The 19,210-nt window shown below is 38.9% G+C and overlaps 2 protein-coding genes across 3 annotated transcripts in view; one reads left to right on the top strand and one right to left on the bottom strand.

Moving 5' to 3' along the window:
- spsb4a (splA/ryanodine receptor domain and SOCS box containing 4a) overlaps positions 1-19,210 on the top strand; it is a 39,255-nt gene that overhangs the window by 9,121 nt on the left and 10,924 nt on the right. For both annotated transcript variants that reach the window (XM_043217455.1, XM_043217465.1), the window contains exon 2: positions 1,979-2,852. In XM_043217455.1, coding sequence (XP_043073390.1) covers positions 2,147-2,852 — 706 coding nt within the window. In that variant the 5' untranslated portion in view covers positions 1,979-2,146. The remainder of the gene's footprint in view (positions 1-1,978; positions 2,853-19,210) is intronic.
- zgc:136870 (uncharacterized protein LOC664693 homolog) lies at positions 14,464-16,136 on the bottom strand. Its single transcript, XM_043217476.1, has 2 exons — positions 15,983-16,136; positions 14,464-15,606 (listed from the first exon to the last, which is right to left on the bottom strand). Exons 1-2 carry the CDS (start codon positions 16,008-16,010, stop codon positions 14,840-14,842), a joined length of 795 nt encoding a protein of 264 aa, XP_043073411.1. The 5' UTR covers positions 16,011-16,136; the 3' UTR covers positions 14,464-14,839.

Below are 19,210 nucleotides of genomic sequence, written 5' to 3'. Positions count from 1 at the left end.
GGTTCAAATCCTGTGTAACTACGGTTCAACAAAACTTTCATAAAGTTCTTCAAAAAGGTATCAATGGCACCAGCAAATGCCTTTTTATATCAGTTTTGCAATTGTAAACACTATTGGATAGGTTTAGGGTTGTATTTGATGTAGGGCAACATTGTAGAACATTAACTATAGCAACAGTCCACGGATTTTCAAAATTCTGAACAGTCGGAAACACTGCATTCATGGCACTGATGATACAGTTAAATACTAAACGGTCAGATGCAACGGACACAATAACACAGTTTATGTAAACATCCCCTGTCTTTTTTGTAGAGCTGCTTCGTGGGTTGAGTCTTTCTTATTCCAGGAAAAGACCATGCATCACTTACTGTAGCAGGAAGTTCCTGCTAGCGTTTCATACATCAGTATCGCATCTCCAGCACACTCTAAAATGGGCTTTTAATGTGGAGATATTTTTGTGACATTGAAGCTGATGCGAACTGAATCTCTCTTTTTTTGTTCTCTCTTTTTCCTTCTCTCGCTCTTTCTCACAGGAACCTAGAAATAAATAATGCTGTATTTTGGCTTCCAATTTTTTCCTAGTGCTGATGCTCATACTTAGAGCTGTTGAGGAAGTATTAAGGCGCATAAGTATTAAGGCTCACATTCTGCCATCAGATTAACAATCAAATTTATCCTAATAGCCAACAGACTCTTGGTTAGCGCATCGACATATAGTGAAACTGCGCTCACTAAGACCTGAGTTCGATTCCTGTCTTAAGTTCCTTTGATGATCCAGTCCCCTTCTCTCCTCGTAGTGCTTTTCTGTGGTCTCTCTACTATCCTGTCAGTAAAAAAGAAAAAGCCCATAAAATAATAATAACAGTCAAAGTAATTTTACATTGGTGGAGACATTGATAGGGTTGGGTACCTAAAACCGGCACCTAAGCACCAGTACCTAACCTGGTGTCCAACAAAAGAAAGAATAACCTTTTTACTCCGCAATAGCAGTCCGATGCTTCCTTTTGTGATCTGATGTAGCTTTTTGTCACAGAACGAGGTAGAAAAATGTGTTCCATGGGCTACTGTTAAAAAATACACCAGTTAGAGAGATGACTTGAATAACAGAGAAAAACAATACATTGTTGCAGTCGAGTGTTTATTGTCTTTGTTTTATCATCAAAAACGTTATATCTTGTTTACTCAGTTACAGCGATAGTATAAGTTTATATATATAAGCTTATAAGTATGAGTTCACGCACCTTTTAGGCACCATTTTAAACCATTTTAAAATTATTGATTTTGCAACTATTAGAGATGAGAATATCATGAGAATTTTGGGCTCTTTTAACTTGAGTCTGCTTGCAATCACTCAGACCAAAAAGCATCCACCCAGAAGACCCTAGCAACTGAAAATGAATGCTGTAAAAATTGCAGCAGATACCCTAGCAATGCTCTGGTAGTCACCCACACCTTGTGGCAGCTGGTTTCACATAAACATATATTTTTTTTGCTTTTTTTCTGATAAATACCTCATTAAAATGCATCTGCTAAGTGATTGACTCTCTATAAAATGTCACTTCTTTGAAGTGGCTAAAGCTTTTTAGAATGATTACCATTTATAAGATTTTTAAAATGCAGTATGTGTGGGTCTGTGTTGACATACACTGGACTGTTTTTGAGCTAGAGGTGACAAGTCTCGTCATGTGAATATGTACGTCTTCAGTGTTTCTGTATGTCATACAGAATGTGTCTCGTTCTCACCTGCGGCACTCATTATTACATCCTTCCCCATGGCAGTCTCTCACACACTGTCATATTGCGATTGGCCATGATCTTCATGTATTCTTATTTATGTGCTTCCTTTATTTCTGTTACCATTTTTATCTTTAACTCCTTTGAGATTCACACTTATTGTTCTAGAAGCACTAATAAAACCACCCCGGTGTCTCTTTGATACAGTTTTAATGACGTTGTTTGTTGGTGTGTTTTCTCCTAGGGCTTCAGTAAGGCTGGCACTTTCGTCACCTCTGACGTGAGTTTGGGGACCTCAGGCTGACGTCTTGGTGCTTTGATGAGGTAACGGCGGACCCCAGAAGCCCAGCCCCTGTGTTGCACCGACCCTTCCCTCTCCCCTCCTCCCTACCCCTTTCCAACCAGCCAAGCCATGGGCCAGAAGATCTCGGGGAGCATCAAGTCCGTGGACGTGCGCGGGGAGCCGTCCTACAGGCCCCTGAGGAGGGAACTGAGAGGGCCAGATTTCTTTAAGCCAGCCCGGCTGGACCTACTCCTGGACATGCCCCCCGCTCCGTATGAGCAGCAGCTCCGACATGCCTGGAACCCAGATGATCGCTCTCTTAATATCTTCATAAAGGACGATGACAAACTCACCTTCCATCGGCACCCTGTTGCCCAGAGTACCGATGGCATTCGTGGAAGGGTGGGATACACGCGAGGACTCCATGTTTGGAGAATCCATTGGCCTGCTAGGCAACGGGGCACACATGCGGTGGTGGGCGTGGCCACAGCAGATGCCCCGTTGCACTCAGTGGGCTACACTTCTTTAGTTGGCAGTGATAGTGAGTCCTGGGGCTGGGACCTGGGACGCAACAAGCTCTACCACAACAGTAAGAACCGGCCTGCATCTTCTGCACCCACATACCCAAGCTTCCTGGAGCCAGAGGAGGCCTTTGTGCTGCCAGATGCCTTGATGGTGGTGCTGGACATGGATGAGGGCACGTTGAGCTTTATGGTGGACGGACAGTACCTCGGAGTGGCCTTCAGAGGTCTTAAGGGCAAAAAGCTGTACCCCATTGTCAGTGCGGTGTGGGGCCACTGTGAGATCACCATGCGCTACATCAATGGGCTAGATCGTAAGTACATGCTTTCTATATGTGAATAATTGTTTGATACTTCAAGGACTCAAATGGAGGTTTCAGGTTTTGTAAACATTCTTGAATTGGTTTGGTGTGGTGTAGTGGTTAAGGCTCAGAAACCTGAAGATTGCTTGTTCAATTCCAACACGAGTTTACTCCAGAGCAACCAGACACCTCTCGATCTAGCCAGTCTCACAGCCTGGTCAAGCTGGAAAGCACAAAAAACTTCAGCCAGCATACCAGCTTGACCAGGCTAGAAGACCAGCAAACCAGCTCAGGCAGGTTTAAGATGTTTTATTCTTCAGAAGAGTACTCATAAGGCAGCCTTCTTTTTTCCTTGCAGTCAAATCCCTGATCTTGTTGTGCCATGCTCTACTAGTTCAGCTACAACAACGCTGTATTCTATGTCAACATTGCATGAGATGTTGCCATGATTTGTCGGTATTTCAACATACAGGTGTAGTTAGCTAGTAAAGGGAACCTGCTGCCTTCTGTTAGTTTAAGACCACAATGTAAAGAGACTGAGTCTGGTCTTTCTCTCTCGATGTCCCTCAGGAAGCTTGGGCATTGCTGCAGGCATGTATTCATTATTAATGTGAGGAACAATGAAACACGCAATGGCTGTGGAGGCAGGAAGGCTCAAAACATTGCTGGTTAGCTTAGCTGTTTTCTACAACTCGCATAGCATTAAGATTAATGAGTTGAAGCTCTCGTTTTGATATTCACAGGAAACATGCTTATGAGTTTGGTGCTTGTAGGGTTCCATATTGTATGTTGCTCAAGTGATTATGTATTAGTTTCAAGCACTCAAAGCTATCACACCATTCACAAGGCTAAACACTGAGCCTCTGTGTTTGGAAAGGCTTGAAACTCTCCTTCACCCATCATCAGCATGTGTTTTGGAAACACTTTTTTCTAATCCGCTCCTGCCAGGCAGACACTGTGTGTGTATAAGCCAGAGAGTTTGTGTGAAACAGCATTTTAAAGCCAGAGGCATGTTTTTGTAACCCTCTGAGCTTTATTTGATAGCACAACCTCAAGGTGTTTTTTCTCCTCACATCTTAGAGAACAGAGATTCAGAAAGTCATCTGGTAGACTTAACTCCATGTTCAAACACCCATACCTGTGGATGTTTTATTTTTAGCTTACTCTGCTTCATGTCGTTCTAAAACCTGCATGACTTCATTTCTTTTGTGCAACAGAAAAGAATAAATATTGTAAAGGACTTTCTGGTTCATATGAAATTAGACCCAATGGACCTTCTAGACATACAGTACTTAAAAACAAATAGGGTGATGTAATATAAATAATGTGTATATAAATAATGATACAACTTGGTAAAACAAAGAGTAGCTTTTTTTTAAAGGCACCAATGTTTAATAAATAAATCAATGTATTGATAATCACAATAACAAACCTCCCTCCTATTTTTGGGGGGATCTGACATTTTTCAGGCCTCGCTCCCTGTAAATGTTTCACTCCATTGATTGAATTGTCAGTGTTGAAGGAATAAAAATGTGATATCCCTCCATAAAACTTGTCATTGTACAGGACTTGAAAGTATTAATTTAATAAGCAACCTAGTAAGCCCATAAGCAGAATCCTATCAGTGTCATTTCAGCCCTGTTTATATGGATTAGGTTGCTTCGGCCTCGGCGTTGCTCTACAGAATCTTCTCCTCCCTGGTGTGTTTCCATATCAGGGGACACAGAGCAGAGTGGGACACTCTCAAAGCCCCCTCATCTGAAGTTGAAAGAGCCCTCTTTCTCCCTTTCAGATGGAAAGAGCAACTCAGTAAGTGGTCCGAAGACCGTTTGAAATCTTTTCAAAGCTTCTAGTAAGCATGTCTTTATTTGCTGGAAAATTGTATGAAATGAGCGAAGCAACGTGTAATGCTTGAAAGAAAGAGAGAGAGAATTCTGTGAATCTCGAGAGGTGTTTGGCAAAGCCATCTTTGGAGCGGATCGCAGAGCTGCACTTGGAAGCTTGCGGTTTCCAAAGTAGTGTTAAGATTTGCTCTGAGGATTGTGGGTTTATATACACGTTTTAGGTGTTTTGCACGTTTTAAGTCGCGTGCAGGAGGCTGCTAAGCACCTTTCCTTGTGGAATGCAGCGACAGTGAGAGAGAGAAACATTGATAATGAATGCAGCAAGGTCGAAAAAATGTAAGCTGTGACATTTTTAGATATGTGCAGCACAGTCTAAACCCCAGGCTTAATTTTAATATATATGCAAGCATGCTTCCAACGCTGACTTATTACACATCTCAGTGGACAATGGCAAACTAGTTTCATTACACACACACACGCAGAGCTGTCTGAGTGAATCAGACTCCTCTGTAGTAAATAGGTCTTGGAATAGATACTTATGAGTTTAAAATGTCCAGGGGAACACAGGAGAAAGAGAGAGACTGTGTCAGTATCCAGTGAGCTGCCTCCTTAGACATCATGAGGAATAAATAGCTTATAGCGAGACAGCATTTTGGGGAATCATGCACAGTTTTCAAACAGCGCATTTGGGCATCATAGACTTACATCTAGAAATGCTTTCTAGGTAGACAGCTCTTATAAGAGATGAGCTCAATAAATTTGAGACGCCACACCTGTAACACTCATATGAGTGAAAATAACCTATATGTGAGTGAGAGGAACTCTGCGAGAATACTTAAGTATCCGCGAGGGAAGCTTGAAAACACCGATGGTGCTAGAAAAGGAACTCAGACGAGTGTGAGTGTGGGAAAGAGATGTTATTCGTGGATGATTATGGTTGTGTGCGTATAAATTGTGAGAAGGCGAGTGCAGGTTTTTGTGTGAGAGAGGGAGAGGGAGAGCGAGGAAACTGTGAGAAGTAAGACGCGTCTCTGCCTCGGTGGAGCCCACGTCTGTCTGTTCTGCTGCGTACCGTGTGTCTGTGAGTGACAGCACCCTGAGAAGTTATCCGCACGGCAGTGGAACAGTGTTTATCACTACCGCTATGATTCATCACACTGCAAATGAAAAGCAGCAGGCAGGCCCTGAGCAAGCCTCACCACTGCGCACGCTGGGTACACATGCTCAGGATGGGTCAGGATGGACAACTAGTGCACCTGTATGATACACATTTTTGTCCCATTGTTGAAATGACTGTGTTGTAGTTGACTGCACATTTTTTGCTTGCTTGACTAGCTACGTTTCTGTCCCATCCATTTAGGGATGTTGCATAACAAACGCAGGATGGAAATTAAGAGATGCGCTCAAATTCTAAAAATGTGGATAAAAAACATATGCACTCAAATTTCTTATCTGGTAAGAAAACATGAACACAAACTGTTTTGTGGATGGAAGCTTCTGATCGGTGTGTTGTGTTTTGTTGTTTATGTCTGTATGTTTGGGCACCATTCTGAATTATATTGACAATTATATTTCTAGTATTAATTCTAGTTCTATTGGAATTGAAGTAGCAAACTGGAACTACAACTTTATTTAAATATATGTAGAATTAACATGGCTTTAAATAAAGAGAAATTATTTTTTTTCTTGTTTTAATATTTTATTTTATTAAAATTTTGCAGTTTTCAGATTACATTTTAAAACTTTTTTCAACATATTAGATTGACAATTGACAATAAACACATTTTTAATGTTACCAAAAAAGAATTTCATATTAATGCTGTTCTACTGTTCATCAACATTCACAATTATTAAAATTAATAATTCAAATATTAAATAAATTCACATTAAAATCATTTTAAATTGTGATATTTCACAATGTCACTTAAATAAGCAATAAAACGCTAAACTTTTGTATTCTGTTCCATTCTGATGTGCTTCGTTGTTTTTTTTAACAGCAAGAACCAATATTCTTTTAGAGCTTCTTTCAAAACATTTAGTCGACTAGTCATTCAGAAATCCCATTATACAGTTATCAAAATATTTAATATTGCACATCCTCAATACACATACATCCCAGCGCTTCCATTTCAGTGGCGTGTGGATGTGAGCAGAAAGGACCAGACAGAGACACTGTTCACCATATTACATGCTGCATCGTTCAATTCTATGTCTTTGACCCATAAATCTTTGTGATTATGAGGTCAGTCAGCCAGTCTGTCCGCATCCAGTGCCATTATACCATCAGTAATGAGGAAGATGAACAGAGAACCGTTTGACTGTATATAAACTTGCACTAATTGCCAGCGTCCAACCAAGAAATGAGCGGGAAATTGACATGCGCCGCCCCGTTGTGAATGCGTAACACAGAGTAGATATAATTGAGAGATGGCGGAGAGCTTCTATCTGTCTATGCTTTCTCTCTCTCTCATTTGCTCTGTGACTGGCAGAAGGCTGCTGTCACTGTGCCCTGTATTGTCAGGGATTAAAACACCAATTAGCTCTAGCTATGATTCATCACACAATAGTGTCTGATCCACAATCCCACTCCAATAGCATGCTCTCTCGCTCTCAGCATCAGAGAGAGAGAGAGAGACCGAGAGGACGAGACGAGGCCAGGTATACAGAGAATGTAGAACGTGTGCTACATAGATAATTACTGTCAGTCTGTGATCGAAACAAACAATGAAATACACAAAAGTCAACTGTCGTGTAAACACAATCCCTGAGACGTACGCAGTGTCCCAGTGTCCCCTCGAATCTGCTTGCCCATATTTGGAACATGCAACAGTGTGGTAGGAGCTCTGGAATGAGGATGTGCAATGCTAAATATTTTGCCAATATATTATTTATTTTCTATTATATATATATATATATATATATATATATATATATATATATATATATATATATATATATATATATGTCAAATGATTAATCGAGTCCAAAATAAGTTTTTGTTTGCATTATATATATGTTCACATGTCTATATTTTTATTCATATAATTTATGTTATAAAGAAATATATTTAATATAAGGCTGGGCAATATATTGTTCTTTGATTAGCAGTAAATCATCATCTGTTTTTAAATGGAGCAGCAGTTAATACATAGAGCCGTAGATAGAACCTGACAGCACTAATATATGTATATGTATATATATATACAATTATTAGTTTTTTTTGAATTTGCATAATGGAGTGATGCCTCTCTGTCTGTGAGAGATATGTTTGCTAAGTGGAGAGGGCGATATATGGGTCAGTGGGTTAGAGCTGCATGGTGTTGCTGGCCTGAGGCACTTGCCTAATAAGTTGGCAGGGTCGTCTGCATCTTATCTTAGAGATTACCGTTCTCTCGGGCTGTCTTGTGTGTGTGTGTGTGTGTGTGTGTGTGTGTGTATGAGACTCAGTAGTGCCGTTTGGGCCACATCTGTTCCTTAAGACCTAAGCTATGTTTGCTAAGCTGTATTATATTCTTCCCTTTGATGTTTAAGTCTCTTACACCTACACTAAACGCTAAGGATGTCATGCCATGCTAAAAACAGCTTAAACCAGAATTTTCATTCTGGTACAGATAGGTTTAGTGCTGGTCTACCTGGTGGACCAGCATGGTCGAGATCTTCACCAGAAAGTAATAATGGATTGCGATCAATATTTGCCCAAAAAGCTCTCATGAATTTGTCAAACACTGCATTCAGGATACTATGACCCAGGACACATTAAGTGTAATCTTGCTTGTTCTTTTAAGATGGATAGCATGGACATTGGAAAGCAACCCAAGTGTGTTTGTATGTGTGTTCTGTCTCCTCTTCTGTCTCTAATCGGCAGATGACAGCAGCTGGCTCAGATTTTGTGTGTTAATCCAGAGGCTTGTGGGAAATTAGCATTTGGATAAGGGAGTCGGAGCAATGCTGTCATGCCTTTAAATTGGCCCATCAGCATCTGTCAGTCAACAGCGGGTTGGAGACACCTGCTGTGTCACACATGAACTGAGCTTACAAATGCAGTGTGACTCTTACATTACAAACAATTCAAATCCAGGCAAAATGAATAAATGAATAAAAGACTCTGAACGTGGCAAAAATACCCCAGATATTTATGATGTGTGGTCATCCTGTCATGAATTTCCCTTGTCCTCCATTATCTAGCATTTCATAATACATTTTTGTAATCTTATCTGTTTTCAGGTTCAGTGTCTTTGTAGCCACGCACAGTATAGTGACCTAGGATGTATTTATCTATATATGATGTCTTGGTGCTATGATATCAGATGATAGTATTGGACTTTGATATACACCATGCCAGTTATTATATACATTATCTCATTCCATAACCTTACACGGTTCTCCAGTGTACTTCAAGTAATGCCATGACGCCCAGCATAACTATATTTAATGTTTGAACAAAAACATTTTGTGCCAGGTGTCCTAAAAGGTGAATATGTAAAAGAATGTCAGTATCTTTTAGTTAGATAGCTTAGTTGTATTGTTTGTTAATTCCAAGATTCTTTAAATGAATGTAATTATGTTTTTGTTAGTTAATTACTGACTTGAGTGTTTTAGAATGCAAATTATACTTATAAATATAAAAGTATATACAAATATAAAAAATCTTAGAATGTTATATATTAATGTCTGTTAATCGATTTAATTTATATGGTATGTCAGTACGTTTTTAGTTAGTTAGCCTGTTAGTGCCAAGTGTCTTAAAATATAAATGACTGAAAGTATCTATCAGTTAGAGTTTAGTTTAGTAGAATCAGTGGCAAATGTCTTAGAATGTTAGTGACTACTAGTATCTGATAGTTTTAGTTAGTTAGTTCCAAGTCTCTTAAAATGTAAATGAATGGCAGTATATTAGCTGTTAATTAGTTTCATTTGTAAATTAATAGCAGTAGGTTATATGTTTGTCACTTAACTAGTTGGTGCCAAATTGTCTTTGAATGTAAAAGACTCTATCTAGTACTTAGTTCCAAGCCTCTTAGAATGTAAGCTAATGTCAGAATATTAGTTAATTAGTAAAACAGTTTAAGTGCCCAGTGTCTTAGACTGTAAATGACAATCAGTGTCTGTTAGTTAGCTAGTTTGTTAGTTTTAGTTTATTAGTTCCAAGAGAAGAATACGGTGTCCTTTTTAGACAATGCTATAATCGCCTATCCACAGTACCATCTGGTACTGGGCATGAATGGAGAGCACCTGGCATAAGTAGGGAGGGAACAAACAGATGGATAAAGAGGTAAAGAGAGGACAGAGAAGTGGTCCTTACTCTTTTCAGGACAAACAGCTTGGCTCCATGTTAATTGAGAGCCAGTCATTAGAGGATTAGTTTGCTGGATCAAGTTTCAGCTAACGCCATAAGGCCACAGCCTCACCCACAGCTGTTACATTCATCCTTACAGTACAACAATCACACACACACACACACACACACAGTGAAGTCAAGGGGAGGTTAAGCACATGCACAGAATGCCTCTGTAATGCAATGAGAGAAGCACAGGAGATATTAAGAAACTGTTGAGTGTTTTTTGCACAGACCAAGCTGCCTATCGTGGTGACTTGATGTCTTTTTTTCTTCTTTTTTTCCCTGCCCTGGAAATGTGACAGTTATGAAAGTGTGTTATTAAAGCAAATCATTACTGCGTGATAGGGCACCTAAGGTTGGCTCAATACCTCAGGCTCATAATATGTCGAAATGAGACTTACCTTCACGATTGCTGACCATGCAGTTTGTGCGACTTATCCGCCTGTGTGCGCACACAACAACTTCACCGTTGGCTTACTAAGCATCTTGGGTAATCTCCTTGAAGGCTTATTTTGTGGAAAAACAAATGATAGACAGAAGCTGTTTGTTTAGTGTATAGTCACAGGGTCTCATACCAAGCTGTTGCAACACGTCAAGCGTTATTCATGCACACTTCTGGATCAAACCCAACAAATGACGGCCTATTATTTATTACTCCACCACATGCTCAATAGCCTTATCAATCACGTGCTGCTGTTTATATAGCTTAATAGTTTTGGCTACACTGGCTTGTAACCGCTAACCTCCATTGTAATCCAGCTAGTGGAACGGATCCACGCTTGACTCTTTGATTCTTGCTTTGTTCCCTCCCTATCCCATTTTTCAGCACATTCTGTCCTTTCTGCACCGCTCTGCGATATTTGCACACCTAATTGCCTGAAGGAGTTTCCGTGGAAACAGACATCATTCAGTCACTGACAGAGACAAAGGGAGAGCGGAGAGTGAGGGAAGACAAAGTAAAGAGAGACAGTATGTTCAGTGATTGAGCTGTGGAGGCAGTGGGCTCTGTTAATAAGCCCTCCTGCTGGTTCCTGACTGACTCCAGCTCATCAGATCTGGTCGTTTCTCATCCTTACACTTATCCAACTGTAAGCCTGACCACACAAATGAGAGAATGGGGTGACCGCAGACATGTAGACGTTTGGATTATATTAAGCGTTATTATCCACAGAGCTTTAAATACAGGCCTTGACTTCTATTGCGCTCTGTGTGTGTGTGGCGGTCTTTCAAAAAGAAAAAAAAGAAGACGTTTTACATTGTGTTATTTGTTCCAAGGTGGAAGTGCTATTGATGTACTTGAAAGAGCTTAAAAGCAGAATCTAGGTATTCTTTGTCTACACTGAAAAGAATATCTTTGAAGAGAAAGGCTTGACTCCAGTAGGAGCGCACCTTTTTGACATGTGTATCGATATTGTAGATGTGTTCAATCATTAGCGTGACTCTTCTTTAAAGGCAAATCATTACACTTTTAGTCTTTTGCTATTCTACGGTTGTTTCGAATGCTGACTCTGGTCGAAGCCTGTGTATAGAAGCTCAAGGTGACCCGGGTGGTTATGTTACATGGACAAAATGTGTAGATGAATCAGTTGTACAGTTCAGCTCTGCTTTTGTTCTTTTTTGCATCTTCTCCATCGACTACGAGAAACTGTGCAAGTTTAAACACCCAGGGAAATAAAAATTGCATTTGTATGACTTTTAAACATTTTCAATGATTTTAAATCACTTAAACCTATTTTCTACTTACACTTTTGTATTTTTCTAAACCAGAAAAATATACATACTGCACAGTAGGATAAGCACTTATTTTTAGAGAATGTATTTTTCATGTAGTTATAATACGTATATCTTGCAGCAATGGCAGATTTTTAATTTAATTTATGATTAAAGCAAATAAAACAAAATCAGGTGCAGATGCAGTATTACATTTCGCTTTAGGATTCAATTAATAGTAAAGTAAAAATAAATTGATCCTGTTGGATATTTGAACTGCACATAATTTTTTTTTATTGGGCGCACTCGCACTCGCACTCAGCTGTGTATGTAAATTGCATAAAATGTTATTTTACATAAAAAAGTGCAAGTATCCGCTTTAACTCAATACAGAATCTTTTAAAGTCCAGTTTTATTCCACCAGGCCACTTTAACAGTGTGTGTCCATATTCTTTTTCACTCCCTTTTTGCTCTCTGATCTATTGATTCTTTCGCTGCCTCCACACTTCTCATCTGCTATATGATCTAAAAATCTATGGGAACTTCTTTTTACAACCATTACCCTTTTCTCCAACCCTTTTTGTACATCATGTACACATTTTGTTTGCTTTGCGTAGATACATGCTATGCAGTTTATCGGTATTGTCAAGTGCACAGCAGTCCTTATAATCATCACTGAGCTAAACCTGTTGATTAGCTGGACCACAGTGTGAAAAAAGCTGCCAACTACAAAGTGCTCTAGAGCAGAGCCAGTGCCGTGGTGGGGTATGGCAAAGGTTCAAATGCTGAGAGAAAAGCCTTTTTCCAATGATGGCTTCATTATCTTCCTTCACCTATGCAGTCCCTTCATTTACCTTAGCTCTTAATCAAATCCAAATACCCTGCTGAAGAAAGTTCAACCTAAACTGGTTTGTTAGCTGGTCTCCTACCCTGGCCAGACTGGGCTTTTGACTGGATTTAGAGGGTTTAAGGGACTTTATGGGAGACCAGCTTGGTAAGTCAGGCTTGCAAAGAGCATCTCAAACCAGCTAAGACTGGTTTAAATTAGTATTTTCAGTACAATGAACAATGATTTACTTTTAGGCCTTATTTGGAGTGTACTATTGAGACTATAGAAGGTATAGTCCATAATAAGATTGCTTTTTATTTGTTTGATTAAAAAAAACAGTAATATTGTAAATATTAAATTACACAACATTGATAACTGCATAATTGTGCTGCATAATAGTACTGGTAGTTTTAATATATTCAGGGTTCTAAAGAACAGCTATTAATTAAATAGAAAACTTGTGGAACATTATATTATAACTTTATCATCACTTTTAATCAATTAAATAAAAGTAGCAATTTTGTTCCAAAAACTATTTCTGACCCCTATATATATGCTTACTTAATAAACAGACTAAATAATATAAAGTAATTTTATTTAAAATCACAAAATAAAAATAGGTTTAGCATAAGGGGATAGAAAATATTAGTTTACAAACGGATTGAATGGGTTTAACGGAAAGCCCCCGCTATGATAGAAAATGTTTTTTTTTGAGAGACAGCGACACAATCTATCTCTGCAATTCATTCTGGCTCTGTTACATGTGCTAACTGGGTCTGGCGGTTCTGTTGTTCGAGGTCAGTGACATGCAGTTGGAAAAGAGGTCAGTGGATCACCTGGTTTAATGGACAGAGCGTCTGTAATAGAGCCCTGAAATGAAGACAGGATCCATCCACAGAGACTCTCCACTGTCCACATACAGTACAACATGCTAACCAGTGGGAGCATTACATTCGCACACATAAATTAGCAACTATCAGCATATGCAAAAGAGGGTGACTGGTGGAATCTGTGGCGGCGGGTGCTTGTGAGGTCGAGACAAACAGCTACTGTTGCTCGATGCTTTCGATGTTTCTCTCATCATTGCACTCAGGCTTGTTTACCCAAGCGTAACGAGATGATGTTTGACACCGTGTGACGATGAGAGTGGATTTCACTTTGAAAGTAGGGCCTCTAATGCTGCGCTCGCTCTCCGACTTTGATCTGTTAAATGAAATGCCTCATCCTGAGTAGCACATTAAAGGAACTCACCTCCTCAGATTAAGATGACGTGCAAATTGCATATCAATTAAAGCGCCAGCCCGAGGCTCAACGCTGTGATGACATGGCCATCAGTCACTTTAAAGAGTATTAATACGCAAAGGGGTGGGTAGACTTTGGATATGATGATATGAAGAAGTGTCGTCGAAGAGGGGTAAAGGTGAGAGATACGAGCGCATTCACATAGAGAGAAAGAGACTTGATAAGAGGCATCAGGTGGGGAATTGAATTAATCAAATGAATGAATCACGTTGTCCACGTTCTTACAACACGTGTGAGCAATTGTGCTCATGACGACACCGGATATTTCTGGCCTTGATCATGTTCTAGTCAGTGCCCTATCTCTTCTCTTATTTTTTTCCCTGTCTCTTAAAGGAATAGTTCACCCAAAATTTTTATTTTGTTGTTCCAAATCTGTATGTGTTTGATTCTTGTGTTAGAATGCTGGTAATCAGAAAGTTGATGGCACCCACTGACTTCCTAAGTTTCCTTACTATAGAAGTTAATGGGGCCAACTGTTTGGTTCTTCAAAAGTCTTTTTGAGTGAACTGTTCCTTTAAACCTGTCCCATGGAATGCAAAAGGTTATTAATGATAAGTAAAATTAATTTGAAGTGTTTTGACAAGCAAATAGCACAAGACATTTTAGAAAAAGTAACATTTTATTAACAGTTAGAACCATTTGTATTCTAAAATCGCCCCTCATTGCATTTTGTAATCTATATAATTATGTAAGATGTTGTAAAGTATCAACTTCGAATTTGCCCTCTCCAGTGTCCATACTGATATTGCATAATGCGTAGCCTAGATTTACGATACATATAAAATAAAACAGGTGTTGTTGGTGAAATTGTTGCAGTTAAAGTGAAATGAGAACTAAATGAAGAGAAGTGTTGAGCAGTTGCAGGAAGGCATACAAATATTTTAACTTCAAATCTTTGCTGATGAAACATATATACAGTTCAGAAGTTCTTTTGATTCATGCTGGAACAATGCCGCTTAACTTTGTTTGGCATCGGTTAGCCATGGTAAACTAATTTCACTAGAGTGTCGTTCACATGCAAACCACCTTTTTGACTGTGATTAGGAACCACAGCCAGTCCTCGGCTGGTTTTCACGACCCCATCTTGCCTCTCTAGTATGCTCTCTTTCATTTCCCTCTCTCTTCGGCTCCATTCCTCCTCCAGCCTGTAGTACATGTGCAGAGAGAAGTGCCATCCCCCGTTCTCCATCAGTATGTCTTCCGCACGGTCTAGTAAACCAGAGACCTGCTGTCTGTCCTGGGGCATCTTGTTATTAAGAACGTGGTACCTATACCCGCACTTCTCAATTAGCCACTGAAGATCCTTCCCAGCAGTCTGGATGTGGTCCTGTATGCTGTAGTCACGCAAGCGGTCCCCGAGGGTGAACACGACCATGGTGTGGCGCCACACGCACTCGGTGAGGATCTCCATGCGTTTTTGTAGGGCCACTTTCTCAGAGTGGCTGAAGTATAGCAAGGGAATGACCAGAAGCAGAATGTGGGGTCCGGGTTCACACAGTGACAGGGCGTTAAATAGCTCCAGTTTCTCCTGTTTAGGCACAAGGTTCTCGTTCGTACCCCATCCAGAGGCATCCACGAGCATCAGCTGTCGGCCCTCAGATTCTCCATGTGCTACAGCACTTTCTGCTCCACCCCATGTATTAAATGCCTCCCTACCTAGGATTGTGTTACCCACTGAACTCTTTCCTGTCCGCTTCTGCCCCACGATTAGTAACCGCAGAGCAGGGGCAACTTGGTCATTGCCTGGTGGAAGACAGGTGTTGGTGGGTAAATTCGATTTTGATTTTATTCAATGTTGAATAGCAAACAGAGCACTGATAGCATGAGGCACTTACAAAAAATGTCACAACGATTAAAAAAATATCCTTTTAGTGCTTGTTTAAAAAGAAAAGCAACTTTCTAATGAGTCCTATGCATAAAAAAATTATAAAAATAGATTTATTTTTAAACCCTTTGTATTCAGTATATAGTGGTTTGCAACCACATAAACCAAAATACTTCATTCAGATATGTCAAATATATATTAACTTGTCAGAGTTTTTACAACCTAATGTGAAAACTGAAATTTAAAATAAAACAATATAAATAAAAAATACAGATATAAAGACTCAAGTCTTACCATTATTTTTTTCGCTGCCGTTATCCATTAATAGCTATGTTTTTCAGCGCACTTGTAATTCAGTCTGATTCCATCTGACAGGTTGTCAAAGGCGTACGATATGTGCAGGTTCGTCACTGATCTGGTCATTTACATGAAAAGGGAGTGACCAGAAATCTCCTCCTACTTCTGGTTTCACAACTACAGATAAGCTTTTAGTTCCTCTCACCCACAGCATTGGCGTTTATTGTTTGAGCTTATTTGCAGCTATATATAGGTAGGGACATGTTGTGAACTAAAGAAAGTTATATTTAAGTTTATTATTATATTGCCATCCAAAGCAGGAAAGGCTGAGTGCTGTTCGTCGGATGAATGTTGTGTTTTTAAGAAGTGACTGGAAGTGAAATGGTTGTTTTGGTTGTAAAGTCACATGATATCGAGGCCACGAGTACGAAATGTGCCAAAACGTGACTGAAATGACTTCTCTCTCCAGTCAAACAAAATAAACACTGGGTCTCATTCATGATGACACACCAGCAGAACGGATAAGACCATTTTTGTGCAAATTGTCACATTCAATTGAGTGGGACAATTTATATAAGAATAGATTTGTAAAGGATTTACGCAGGAAATTAATTCTGCTCATGTTTTATGTACAAGGTCCAGTGTGCAAAATCTCAAAGAGCGAATATTTTACCTTCAATACAAGGACATTCAATAAGTAATATTAAATGCCGTGTACTGTGTTAAATATTTAAATATTAAAGTTTGTGCAAAACGTGACCAGTCGCTGTTGTCCTTTGCCCTATAATAGAACAGACTGTTGATTTTATTGTTAATTATTAGTAGAATTATTAACCTTCTCAACAAATTTTTTTTTAAAGATTTTATATTGTATAGAATTTTAAGGTTACTAGGATACTGTTAGTGAGCCTATTTTTATATATATTTATACTAATATATTTGTTTATGTTATGGGTTTTAGCTGAACACTATTTAGAATCATCTTTATTTTGCAGTTAATTTAAATAGTCCAGCACCCTGCAGGTGTGTAAATGTATATAGTGTCCTAAAACCACATGAAAAACAATAAAAAAATAAAATGTAAAAAATGCTAATTGAATTAAAATACAGTTTTTGAGCCATTTATGATCTTGGTATAAGATTTAAGAGTTTAAAAGTTGGTACTTTGATTGAGTGTGGCCACGTATGTAATGAAAAAAAAATCATAAAGTCTTTGAAATATCTGTCGCCTTTCTAAAAAATATATGTTTGTCGAAATATGTGGCTTCATTGGATGTCTGTTGCTGTTGTTGTTTGGCATTTATCCCGAGTGGATGTTGTATGCAAAAGATAATATAAAAAGTTGATCACAAAAAAAAAAAATAAAATAAAAAAAAATAAATAAATAAATAATATATATATATATATATATATATATATATATATATATATATATATATATATATATATAGTAGAAAAGCACAATTATATCCAGACAAACATTTTATATATATATATATATATAAATATATATATATATATATATATATATATATATATATATACATATAATGTTTGTCTGGATATAATTGTGCTTTTCTGCTGAAGTTACTGGTGATAAGGAAGTTATGTTATGACTTACAGCTTAGATCCACGTATTTGTGTGTAATATCTGTTACCCATAACAGTAAATGTTGTGTTTTACTGCAGTGTTGTGTTTTTAGGATTCATGAGTGAGTTTTCTAAATTGTAGCCAGTAAATGATTGTCTGACAGTTTTAAAAACTGGTAGCATTGTTGTGATATTAAAAATGCGTTTTAGTGCTGTTTTGTTCCTCTGCTCACTTCCTTGTTTCTTTACCGTCACTTGCCTCTCTGTACTGCGGTAACTTATTTAAACTCACCCCAGAGGAGGATCTGGCTGCACACCACGTGAAAGACAAAGTGAAGTGATCTGTAAACAGAGGCCTGGCGGAGGAGCGATGGCATCTGAGTTTGAATGACTCACTTCTTTAGGAGGGAAAAAATCTCTTTGGTTTGAGCTTAGGAGTGAACAGATGAAAAGAGGATATGAGAGGAATAAGGAAGGAATATCTGTGGGCTGTAGCTCTGAGCCAAGACACATGGCAGCTATATCCCAGCATGCACTGCTCTGACTTCGCATCTTTGGAGAGATTTATTTATTTTTATTTTTATTTTTTTACTGTATGATGAACTTTAAAGGAGAGCTGCTTCTTTGCAGTGCTAAAGTGTTGCTGTACCCTCCAGCTGTGTGTGTGCGTGTGTGAAAGCGAGACATTTAACCTTTACGTATAATTCGAAAGTCAGTGTCTTCAGCTCCGAGGGAGGAATGCGGTTTCTCAATTCACTATTAGTTGGGTTTATTTGGACGTACTGTCTGCATTGTTTTAGCTCAGAGAAACTACACAAATTGGATAAAGGTACAAACATGCCCCCAAAATACGCTGCTGAATGCAATTTGCATACAGCGGGTCTTGGAAAACGAATTTTGTGCACTTTGTGAATAATATGCACACATTTCACGTCTTCATGTTGTTCCTATAAGGGACTCAAATATGTAGCAGTATAAAATCCTCTTCATGGTCACACACTCCTTGTGTTCCTCACCTCCCCCAGTAACACGCGTATAAACACACACACACACACTGTCCTGTTCTGTGTCATGCCTCTGTGTTTCAGCGCAGTTTCCTGGATATTTCCCCAGACTGTTAACATCTGGTATTAACATCCGTCTCCGACGATCAGATCATGAGCGGTCAGTGCTGAATAAAGCTATAAACAGGGTCCAAAACGTTCACATTTGGAGTGTAAACTCTAATAGCTTATGATTCATCCAGTAAATAGCTTAAAAATACTGTGAAACATATTATAAATGAATACAGCTTCTTTATCTTTAAAGGGATAGTCATAATTTTCATTTTTGGGTAACGGTGTTTAACGGGCCTACAGGAAGCTTCCCCTGGTGTGCTCCCTCCCATGGGCATTATCACTTTTCTGTATACAATTGTATTTGAAATATACATTTGTCATAAATCAAACCTGGCATTTCTATGGCAAGGTCACAGATAACAGCCGCATCTACAGAGCCCTACTAGTGGTTAGAAACACTTCTCTCAAAGATTTAAAGTGTAAGCCATTTGTCACGATGAATGCCACTAAATGTCAAACTGGTAAGCGCTTGACAGCTTGTCTAGGTTTTGTATGGGTATGCTGCTTTGTTTATTAT

Source organism: Puntigrus tetrazona, chromosome 2 (assembly GCF_018831695.1).
Source record: "Puntigrus tetrazona isolate hp1 chromosome 2, ASM1883169v1, whole genome shotgun sequence".
In the NCBI taxonomy this organism is placed as follows: Eukaryota; Metazoa; Chordata; class Actinopteri; order Cypriniformes; family Cyprinidae; genus Puntigrus; species Puntigrus tetrazona.
This window is presented reverse-complemented; position numbering and strand designations above follow the sequence as displayed.